We start from the raw sequence: 12,500 nt of genomic DNA on the forward strand, positions 1-12,500 counted from the left end.
AAAGAAATAATATCTTAAAAAATAAATCTTTTGATAAACCTAGGGAAGGATTCACATCAACCTTTGGAAAATACAGTTCACTTAATGATATAGACAAAATAAAGAAAAATAAGAAAAAGGGTTTAATTAATTATAAAAGTACATTATATAATGACAACACCATAAATAAAAAGCACAACAATAATAATAATAATAATAATGATAATAATGATAATAATAATGATAATAATAATAATAATAATAATGATAGTAGTAGTATGGTCAATAACATGATCAATCATATGATCAATAATAATATTAACAACAATATCAATGTAAATAACAACAATAATAATAATAATAATAACAATAATAGTCATAATAATCATCTACCACAACCCAACTATGCATTTACCGATACATCCGATTTTTCTTCGCTTGACGATATGAACTGTCATTTAAACAATAACGACAAAAGTATTTTTCTACACAAAAAAAATTTAAGAGACAACATTAAATTGAAAAACAGAAGTAGTTGTGATAACATTATGAACAAGAAGAAAAACAATCTTCATTTAGCTAGACATAGTGTCGGAAGTAAATTAACAATGTTTTCATATGACCCACAAAAAAATAAGGATAATACATTTTTTAAAAGTAATATAAACAAAATGGAAGATAATACACCTAAGGATATACTATATGAGTCTAGGAATGTATCGAATATGAATGGTAATGTTTTATTAGGGTTAAACAAGAATACTCATCACGATATCTCGACAAAGGATGAAAATCATAATGATAATAAAATAAACAATGGTGTTATTAACATTATAAATAATAGTAATGTGAATAGTATAAATAATAGTAATATGAATAGTATAAATAATAGTAATATGAATAGCAATAGTATTTATAAAAGTAACTATAATAGTAATCAGTCCATATCAGATGTTCAAATTAGATACGTGAACGAAATGGACACTAGCAATAAAAATAATGACAACATATTTTTTGATGCTATATCATGTGATAATAACATGTATCCTAATATAACAAATAATAATAATAATAATAATAATAATAATAATAATAATAATAACAATATTGATGTGGAGAATTATAATAATCGTGATGGTACAAATAACTCTATGAAGTTGTATGCTTATAATAGTCATAACTTATTTCAACCTGATAATAATAAAAATACATCAAACATTCAGAATATAAATACAAATAAAAATAATCAAGATGGGAATGTAAATTATTCAATGAATTTTTGCCATTATAATTTAAATGATAAAAATTATTTGATAGATTTAAATAATAAGGAACAAAAGGATAAAAACATACATGGATGTGACAATAATATTATTCAAAATAGGAACGATTTTGAAAAAAAGAAAAAAACCAATTTTTACAATAATAATAATATTGTTATAGTAAATAATAATATGGGAAATAACAATAGTCCCCGTATGAAATATGGTTTATGTGGTAGTCATACAAGTATTGATAATATGAAAAATAATGAAATGAAAAATAATGAAATGAAAGATAATGAAATGAAAGATAATCATATAAAAAGTAACAATAATAATAGTAGTAGTAGTAGTAGTAGTAATAATAATATTTATAATAATATTAATGATGATGATACATTTCAAAATGATTATTGTCACAATGATAATACCTTTACTATTAGACGAAAAAACAATACTAATATAAATAGTAACATATACCAAAATGATGATATAATTTATACAATAAATAGTTTAAATGATTATATGAGCAATACCCTGTTACATTTTAAAGAGAAATATACATATCCAACACTAAGCACAAATGAAGATATATATAATAAAGAAATGGAAGGAAAACATATAAGGCTGGATGATCAAGATAAATATGATGATAATGATAATAATAATGTTGATAATAATAATAAAAATAATGTTGATAATAATGTTGATAATAATAATGTTGATAATAATGTTGATAATAATGATAAAAATAATGTTGATAATAATAATGTTGATAATGATGATGATGATGTAGATTTTCATAATATAAAAAATTTTAATAATAATGAATATCTTAGCTACTTTCAAAAAAATGTAGATACAATAATAAATAATTGCTTAAATTCTTTAGATATTTCTAGTATGTATGATGATACAAAAGAGATACTAAATAATATCCTATTATCTAAATATAAAGCTGAAAAAGATAATGTTATAAAAAAATATATTAATGAAGATATAAAAAATATGTCTTTAGAAGAAATCGATAAAACAGCTCAGTCCATTTATGAAAAGAGAAAAGTATTACTTACAAAATTATTATTATTATTTAAAAAAAATGTAGATACACAAATAAATAATGAAACAAGTGATTTAAGAAAAGATCTTGTTATGTGTCACATATGTAATAATAATCCTGATGATCAATTTCATTTTTATGCATATAGTAGACTAGAAAAAGATATTATTAATTTAATTATGTTAAGACAAATATGGTGTGAGAGTGAAAACTTAAGACTCTTATATCAATTCTTAGTAGTAGAATATCAAAATAAATCAGCAAATTCTGTTTTATTAAATGTCTCTTCAAATAATGGTGACATTATATTACTTAATAAAAAATTGGTTCAAGATAACATCAAAAATTCTATGGACCACAACAATATACACAAAAAATAAAGAATATTAATATAAATAAGTAAATAAATAAATAAATAAATAAATATATAAATATATAAATATATATATATATATATATATATATATATATATATATATATATTTATACATATATTTTTTTTTTTTTTTTTTTTTTTCAAATACATTCATGTAACAAATATAATGACATTTTAAATTTTATCAAAGTGTTTATTTTTTTCAACAAGTACTAATACAAAATAAAACAATGCACCTGTTTATTATATATATATATATATATATATATATGTGGGCATATTTTTTTCTTTTTTCTTTTTTTTGTGCAAATTTTGCTATATATAATATTACATGTTTGTTTTTTCTTTTTAAATTATTAAATATATATATAAACACGTGGAGAAATATATATATTTTTAATGTAACATATATCTGAACATAAAAAATTTATATATATGTGAATTATTTTTATTAAGATATTATGACATATTCTATTTTAAACATTGAAACGTGTAGACAAATATTATAATTTTTTTAATACACACAAATATTTATATATATATATATATATATATATCCCATTTTCATGATGTTATAATATAACTATATCTACGTAATAGGGATAATGTAACAACTCTTTGATTATTTTTCTCTTCAAATTTAAGGACACGATTGTGTCATATACTTGGTTATATAATTCTGAGTGTGTATAAATTTGCTCTACCTCAAATGGAAATGCTGAGATATAAAGAAGATGTAAATAAGATGAGTGATTAATTATATTAACTTGGTTTACATATTGATTATTATCAATATTATATTTTTTAATATTATATTTTTTAATATTATTCTTTTTATCATCATCTTCCTTATAAGACATATCTATTTCCTCTTGTTTTACATTTTTTGGTTTATATCCATTAATATCCATGTTAATTTTACTATTCATAATTTTATAATTAAAAATATCAAATAAATTAATACCATTATTTTGATCCTGATTTGTATTATCATATTTTATATTTTTATTTATATACATATTATAAGTAGACGAAAAGGTATTTGTTTTATTTTTATTTTCCTTTTCATGATATTTTAAATATTTATAATATAACAAATTACTTTGCATAATTTTTATGTATTTTTGATAAGGTACTAATATATACTTATTTTTAAGAAAATGGTTATTTTGGGCCTGTTTTTTTTTTTTATCATCAAATATTAAAAGATAATTACATACCCTTTTTAGCGTATATATATAAGAATTGTATGATGTAGTATGTAATATATTTCCATTGTCTAAATAATTAAATAGACATGAAAATTCTTTGGATTGTATATTACCTTTTAACGTGTATTCATGTATATATAAAATTTGATAACAGATTAATTTTAATTGTGTTTTAGCCTTTATATTTATATTATGTAACATATTTGATTTACATATTTTTTCTAAGAAATAATTCAAATGATTTTTCAAAAAACATTCTAATAATTCATTATTATAATAACATAAATAAAATGTTATATTTATTAATGCTTGTAAGGATATTATCTTATTATAATTATTTAATATAATACGAGTAAATTGTTCATTGTAATAATTTAATTTTAATAAGGATATAGAAATGTTTCCTAAAGATTGATCATTAATAATATGAATTAAATTATTTGTTTTTATTAATTTATTTAATAAATATTTTATTAATACAAGATCTTGTATTTTAAAAGAAGCATATGAATGTATAATATTACCTATATGTACTAAACTTAAGGGGAATATGTTTTTTTTTAAAATATAAGAAATTTGAAGAAATATATCATATCTTAATATTTTCATATGTTGTATTGCTCCTAGACTATTGGTCACAAGTTGTGAGAAAAAAAAAGTATCATATATATGGTTTTCTTTTTTATTTTTTAAAAAAGATATATTTTTTGTTTTTTCATTTTTTAAAAAAGATATATTTTTTGTTTTTTCATTTTTTAATAAAGATATATTTTTTGTTTTTTCATTTTTTAAAAAAGATATATTTTTTGTTTTTTCATTTTTTAAAAAAGATATATTTTTTGTTTTTTCATTTTTTTCTTTCTCATTTTTTATTTTTTCAATTTTTTTTTTATCATTTTTTATTTTTTCATTTTTTGTATCTTCTAAATAAATAAAATTCATATGTTGTTCATTTTGTAAAATTTCTTTTTCTTTTTTGTCCAAATAATATCTTTCTTCCTCTTTAATATTTCTTATGAGTTTATTTAAATACACACTGACCAAATTAGTCAAATATAAGTTTAATATATAATTACTAATAAACAACCGATTGATAGAACAATAAAAATTATGATACATTTCTTCATAATTATGTAAAGATAAATGTATATAAGTATACAATTTCTTGTAATATGGTATATTATTATAATTTATATATTTATTATATATGAACTTTGTTATAAAATTATATATATATGTCTTATTAAATAATTTACTTAATTCATTGATCTTATAAGTATTAATAAAATGTTCTGTAATTTTATATAAAGAATTTAAAGAATTCACAATGTACTTAATATTGTGTTCGATATTTTCGACATTATAAATATTATCATAATTAAAACAAAAAATATTCTTATCAATGTTAATGTTTTTTATATTATAATTATATGAGCATATAAAATTTGTATAATTATTACTATTCATTATAATTTTTAACAAATTTATAAATGTTATATATTTTAAATCATCACAAAATGTATCGTTATTCCTATTATTATTATGATGTGGATTTTTTTTTGCTTGCTCATTTATATAAAATAACTTATCGATATTATCATCCTTTGCAGATTTTATAAGATTTTCATTCCCTTTCTTATCATCAATACATAAGTCAGATAATACATAGGATTCATTTTTTATATATAGTTGTAATATTAATATTAAATAATTATCAAATAATATTAATAAACTCTTTAGTATATATGTGTATTCCTCGTTTGTAAATTTAAAGTGAACAAAAAATTTGGAAAATATATTCAAAAAGGAGGAATAAAATGTTTGTACCTCATTATTATTATAAATAAATATATTTTTACGTTCCTTCTTATGACACTTGTTATATATATGTTTATGCACATTTTTATCTATATATTTATCTATATATTTATCTACATATTTATCTATATATTTATCTACATTTTTATCTATATATTTATCTACATTTTTATCTATATATTTATCTATATATTTATCTATATATTTATCTATATTTTTATCTATATATTTATCTATATATTTATCTATATTTATATCTATGTCTTTACCTTTATTTTCATGTTCATGTTCCTCTTTATCCTTATAATCATAAATGTCCCCCTTATACTTAAGTAATAAAATATTGCTATAGTTAATATATTTAAAGAGGACACATTTTAACGTTTCATCGTTTATAATATTTAAATTTATGAAAGAAGAATAAATAGATAAAATATTGATAGGCGTGAAATACACATAATTATCACATAAATATTTAAGAAACATTTGTGCAAAGTTATTATATAAGAGATGTTTTATAAATATGATTTTGTCTTTATGATTTATTAAAATATGAGATGAATTATTTAAATATACAAAATATTGTATTAAGGAATGAAAAAATAAGGTTAACCATTTGATATTATATTTAATATTATTTTTTTGTCTATCTATTAATATATTATGATATTTTAATTTATTTATTATTTTATATTCTTCTTGTAATTTTTCTTTACTTATATCTTTTAATTTTTTTTTATTACATTGTATATTGACTATATTATTATTAATATAAAAATGTAATTTATTTATTAATATATATAAAAAGAGAAAATTATAATATTTTCTTTTTATATGAATGTGAAAAATAAATACAAGATCTATAAAATTCATATTGTTCAATAATCTTTCGCTTATTCTATCTAGAAAAAATAAGAACTCTTTTTTTTTTTCTTCTAATTCATCATTAAAATATTCATAAAATGTATATAATTTTAATATAACATTTTTATCATATAATTTATTGTCAAACATATATAGATAATTAATTTGATCAGATATATGTCTGTATATATCTTTTATATATATATGTTTAATATTTTTATTATTAATATTGCTATATATTACTATATCATATTTATTAACCATATGATATAAAATATTTTTTTCACACAAACTACTGGATTCCTTATTTATATCATAAGAATTTGAAGGACTATGTATATTAGATATGTCATAAGTATTGTTGACAACATTTTTATATATACTACCATTGTTACTATAATTATTTATTAATATATCGTTTTTCTCTTCATAATTAAATATTTGATATGTATTTTGTTTTATGTTATTTACATCTTTAACATTGTATCTTTTTGTATTGGTACACATATTTGTATTTATATTAATATGTTCATTTATATGTACACCTACATTTGCTCTTATGTTTGCTTTGTTCGTTGATGCATGGTGTTCTATACATGAATATATAATAAAATTATCATCAAAATTTTGATTATAATTATTAGCATTACAATCATTATTCAATATATAATTAATACACCGATTTATTGTCCTATCATTTGGTATTATATTATTTAATAACCTCTTTAATATAAGTAAATAATTTAATTTCGTCAAGATTTGAAGAGCTATACTTTTTTGAGGAAGAGAATCTTCAAAAAAATGTTTAACAGATTTGTTATCAAATTCTATATATAAAAATAAATATTTTATATCTTTATATGTATTATTTCTTTTTAAATTCATATATTTACTTATCCTATTATTATATAAAATTTTTCTCTGCTCACTTATATTAAATCGATTGTCAAATGATAAATATGTTTTACACATAGAGGGTTCATATTTCCATATATGAAAAATATTTTCTCCTTTCTTATTATATTTTATGGCAGCATTTTCTACCATCTGAATATTATTCTTTATATTCGTAATATATCTAACATTTTTTATATTCGTAATATATCTAACATTTTTTATTATTCTCATATTTTCTTTAATTAATTATTGGTCTGAATGGGGTTGGAGCAATCTTCAAATCAATTCTTCCATTTTCTTTTATAAGTAAATAAAATTATGTGAACACATACAAATAAATAAAAAATAAATAAATATATATATGTATATAATATATATATTATAATTTTTTTTTTTTTTTTTTTTTTTTTTTTTTTTTTTTTTTAGGATTCATAAATGTTGCTATTAATATTTACATATATATATATATATATATATATATTTATTTATTTATTTATTTATTAATATATATAATTTATTTAATATACACATTTATGCTCTCCATTTTTAATTTTTCTTTTCTTATAATCATTTATGTAGATAATAAAAAGAAGCCCAAGCAATGGAAGAAAGGGTAAATAAAATAAAGCCATATGAATTAATTCTTCAAAAGGGTAAAAAAAAAAAAAAATAAAGAATATAAATAAATAAATAAAAATATATAAATATAATTTATATATATATATATATTTTTTTTTTTTTTTTTTTTTTTTTTAGAACTCATGGATTTGGATGAAATAGAAGGTGTTGAATTATCGCCAGTGGATGAAAAGAATTTAAAAGAAATTTATTTATCCATAAAACCGACAGATGGTTATTTAAAAGATAAGAAGTTTCGATTTGTCATAAAATTTAAAGAGAGTTATCCAATAACCCCACCAAAAATTATATGTCTCAGCAAGGTAAAAAAGGAAGAAGGAAAAAAAAAAAAAAAAATTATATATATATATATATATATATATATATAATATATGTCTCAAAACAAATTCTATAATTTCATATTATTAAAATTGTAGATATTTCATCCTAATATTGACGAATCAGGGAATGTATGTTTGAATGTTTTAAAGTTAGAATGGAATCCAATAATAAATTTGCAAATGTTAATATTAGGTCTTTTACTCCTATTAGATGTAATGGAATAAATATAAAATATATATGGATTTATATATTTAGAAATTACTTATAGGATTAATATATATATATATATATATATATATATATATATATATATACAACTTGATCATTTTTTATTCTTCCTTTTTTTCTTTATTTAGGAGCCTTCGACAGATGATCCCTTTAACAAAATTGCAGCAGAAGTTTTTAAAAATGATATATATAAATTTCAAGAAATAAATGATGCTCTATATAAAGAAGAGCAACAAAATAATAAATAATAAATAAATATATATATATATATATATATTGACATCGTTTTGTTGTGTATATATTTATATTTATATTTTTATTTATTTTATTTTTTATTTTTTTTTGCTCTACATTTAAATATAAATTTTTTGATTACTAATTGATTTACATTTTTCAGTTATTTATTTTTTTGTAAAATAAAAGAAGAAACATTTTCTTATTTTTTTCTTTCTTTCGTTTATTTATTTATTTATTTATTAATATGTTTGAAAAATTAAAAACATATATTTTTTTATAAGAAAACCAAATGAACTTTATATATTTAAAATCATAATATGTAATTTTTAAAATTGTTGCACCACGAATAAGTATTTTTATTTATTGTATTTTTTTTGAAGAAAAAGTAAACATATTATTTTTTTTTTTTTGTAATAGTCATATGGTTCATTTTATTTTTCTTTCTTTAAATAATAAGTTCATAGAAGGATTTTCTTTTGAATGAAACCCTCCAACGTTGTGTGTACAAAAATGAAATATATTATATATATATATATTATATATTTATAGGTTGGGCATATAAAAAATAAAACACATACTTTGTACATTTTGTACATTTTGTACATTTTGTACATTTTGTATATTTTGTATATTTTGTATATTTTGTACATTTTGTACATTTTGTATATTTTGTACATTTTGTATATTTTGTACATTTTGTACATTTTGTATATTTTGTATATTTTATAAATATATTCTATCATAATTATTAATATTATATGTACGCACTATATCAAGGCTGATCAAAGTATTTGAGAACTCATGAAAAATGAAAAATGAAAAATAAAAAATATTCATAATATATATATATATATATATATATATTTATTTATTTATTTATTTTTATTTTTTAAATATTTTCATCAGAATGTATAAAATGAACACACGCCAAATTAAATGAAGATTTATAAAATATATATTTAGAGATTGATATATATATATATATATATATATATATATATATATTTTTTTTTTTTTTTTTTTTTTTAACGCCTCCTTTTTGTGCGCCCATGATTTTTTCGAGGTATCCCCTTATTTGTGGTAATAAAAAAAAAATAGAGGATGGATTTTTTTATTTTATAAAGAATGAGAAAAAGGGTTTTTATGCCTCAAAATGGATACGTAGATTACAATTATTAAATGAAAAATATAATTATAAGATAGATAAAGAAGAAGAAGAAATAGAATATGAAGAGAAGAAAGAGGATGATAATATAAAAAAAGTATATCCTTTATGGAATAGTAGAAGATCAGGATTATTAGGTTATAAAGTTGGATGTATGAGTATATGGGATGTATGGGGTGTTAAGCATGCTGTTACGGTTGTTAAGATAGATAATTGTTATGTAATTAATCAAAAAACTATAAGTAAAAATGGATATGAAGCTTTAGAGCTTGGAGTTGGTAATATGAATGTTATTAAACAAAGTAAAAATAATATTGGTAATTTTATAAAACGGAAATTAGGATTCATACATAAAATAAAAGAATTTAAATGTACAAGTGATTGTTTTTTACCCATACATCATAAATTTTCTTGTCGCCATTTTTCTCCTGGACAAAATTTATTTATAAGTTCTGGGATAAAAAATAAAGGCTTTTGTGGTGCTATGAAAAAATGGAATTTTAGTGGTAAAAATAAATCTCACGGAACAGAAAGTAAAGCACATCGTAGTTTAGGAAGCGTATCTATGGGCAAAACCATAAATATTGTTTTCAGAAATAAAAAAATGAATACTCATATAGGTGAAAAAAGTTTAGTAAAATGTAGTAATAATAAATTATTTCGTATAAATAGTTTAAAAAATCTATTATTTATTAAAGGAACCATTGGAGGTTATAAAAATAAAGTTATTAAAATCTCAGATGCTAAAGGAAGATCTTTTAATAAATTTAAAAATAAAATATTCTTATATTATCCTACATTTATATATAAAAAAAACAAAAAATATAAAAATGTAATTGACATGCCACACAGTGTAGAAGACCCATTCTTGTATAACGAAATACCTTTATATGACCCTCCCAACAAATAAAATTATAAAAAAAAAAAAAAAAAAAAAAAAAAAAAAAAAAAAAAATATATATATATATGTATATATGTATATATTCATGTGTACTTTTACATATGTATCCAAATGTTGAAATTTATGTGGTCATTATATTAAGGACACTACATATATACATTAAGAATTTTTTTTTAAAATCCTAATTTGTCATATTTTTAAAAAAAAAAATAATCCTTATTTGTAATATGCTTTTTTACTTTTTCTTTTTTATTTTTTTTTTTTCTTTCTTTTTTTGTGATACATGATGATATATTTATTTCCATTTTAAACATTACCTTTTAATTACCCATGCGCCTTTAAAATGTATTTTTTAAAAATAAAAATAACATTTAATCAATAAACAGCATAAGAACCACAAAATTGACAAAATCATATATATGTGATATGTGTGTAATACATACCATATAGTAAAATTGTATAATCATTTGTGAAAAAAAAAAAGAAAAGAAAATTAATTTTTCCTTCTTTTTTTTTTTTACCTTCACACCTTTTACATATATATAGTTATAAATTTTCCATATTATATGTGTATATTTACATATATAAACATGTGAAATAAAAAAAAAAAAAAAAAAATGCCACCACATATATATATATATATATATATATAATTTTATCATATGATAATATGAATAATAAATCATATGTCATTAATTATGTGTATAATTCTTAAATCTTATTTTCGTATATTTTTTATTCTTTAAGCATTATATATATATATATATGTATATATATTTGTTTATTTGGTTAATTAAGATGAAATGTATTTATTTTGCTTAAATCTAAAAATATATTTGAACTTCAAATTTTTCATACTTCAAATTATTTTTTTTTTTTTTTTTTTTTTTACTAATATATATTATACATATATAATTTTTTTTGTAAAAGTGATGAAAGATATAAAGTCTAAAAATCCAGAATTTCTTAGTACAAATAAAAGTAAAATGATATAAATAAATAAATAAATATATATATATATATATATATATATATATATATAAATGAAATAGTCGTATCCTTTTGGATGAAAGGGATATATAAAAAATAGGAAATCATAATTTATATATGTGTATGCATATTTATATATTTATGTTTTTTCACGTAAATTCGTACAAAGAAATGTATATAATAATATATATATATATGTATATTTTTGTTTTATGATGGTTTAGTAGGTATAAAAATATAATATAATGTTTATTTATATATTTTTTAATAGATAATAAGAAACAAAAGGATAAGAAGACTATCGAGGAAAATAAAGTATGTTACATTTTTTTTTTTTTTTTTTTTTTTTTAAAGGACAAAGATACAAAAGAATAACAAAGAAATATGATACCTGTCTTTATATTATATATGAATATATTTTATTATGTGGTCCATCGTTTATTCTATATGCAGATGTTTTCCTTATATATTTATAATATATAGAAATAAATAAACAAATATACCTCTTTTATTATTTTATTATTTTATTATTTATTTATTTTTTTTTAAATA

General features: G+C 18.3%; 5 protein-coding genes across 5 annotated transcripts in view; 4 read left to right on the forward strand and 1 right to left on the reverse strand.

The window, feature by feature from the left end:
* PF3D7_1245100 (kinesin-13, putative) overlaps positions 1 to 2,681 on the forward strand; it is a gene marked incomplete at both ends in the record, with an annotated part of 4,213 nt that extends 1,532 nt beyond the window's left edge. Inside the window, one exon of the mRNA XM_001350801.2 lies at positions 1 to 2,681. This exon is cut by the window's left edge and continues 1,249 nt beyond it. Within this exon, the coding sequence (XP_001350837.2) occupies positions 1 to 2,681 (2,681 nt within the window).
* A 568-nt stretch (positions 2,682 to 3,249) lies between these two features.
* On the reverse strand, positions 3,250 to 7,698 carry PF3D7_1245200 (conserved Plasmodium membrane protein, unknown function; the record flags this gene model as incomplete). The annotated part of the gene is made up of 1 exon (XM_001350802.1): positions 3,250 to 7,698. One exon carries the CDS (start codon positions 7,696 to 7,698, stop codon positions 3,250 to 3,252), a length of 4,449 nt encoding a protein of 1,482 aa, XP_001350838.1.
* A 370-nt stretch (positions 7,699 to 8,068) lies between these two features.
* PF3D7_1245300 (NEDD8-conjugating enzyme UBC12, putative) lies at positions 8,069 to 8,903 on the forward strand (the record flags this gene model as incomplete). Its single annotated transcript, XM_001350803.1, has 4 exons — positions 8,069 to 8,120; positions 8,224 to 8,408; positions 8,523 to 8,639; positions 8,784 to 8,903. The coding sequence occupies 4 exons, from the start codon at positions 8,069 to 8,071 to the stop codon at positions 8,901 to 8,903; spliced, it is 474 nt and encodes a 157-aa protein (XP_001350839.1).
* A 1,038-nt stretch (positions 8,904 to 9,941) lies between these two features.
* On the forward strand, positions 9,942 to 10,967 carry PF3D7_1245400 (50S ribosomal protein L3, mitochondrial, putative; the record flags this gene model as incomplete). The annotated part of the gene is made up of 1 exon (XM_001350804.1): positions 9,942 to 10,967. One exon carries the CDS (start codon positions 9,942 to 9,944, stop codon positions 10,965 to 10,967), a length of 1,026 nt encoding a protein of 341 aa, XP_001350840.1.
* Positions 10,968 to 11,890: 923 nt separating this feature from the next.
* PF3D7_1245500 (conserved Plasmodium protein, unknown function) overlaps positions 11,891 to 12,500 on the forward strand; it is a gene marked incomplete at both ends in the record, with an annotated part of 2,947 nt that continues 2,337 nt past the window's right edge. The window contains 2 exons of the mRNA XM_001350805.3: positions 11,891 to 11,939; positions 12,220 to 12,263. Of these exons, the coding sequence (XP_001350841.3) occupies positions 11,891 to 11,939; positions 12,220 to 12,263 (93 nt within the window). The remainder of the gene's footprint in view (positions 11,940 to 12,219; positions 12,264 to 12,500) is intronic.

This window comes from Plasmodium falciparum (assembly GCF_000002765.6).
Source record: "Plasmodium falciparum 3D7 genome assembly, chromosome: 12".
Taxonomy (NCBI): domain Eukaryota; phylum Apicomplexa; class Aconoidasida; order Haemosporida; family Plasmodiidae; genus Plasmodium; species Plasmodium falciparum.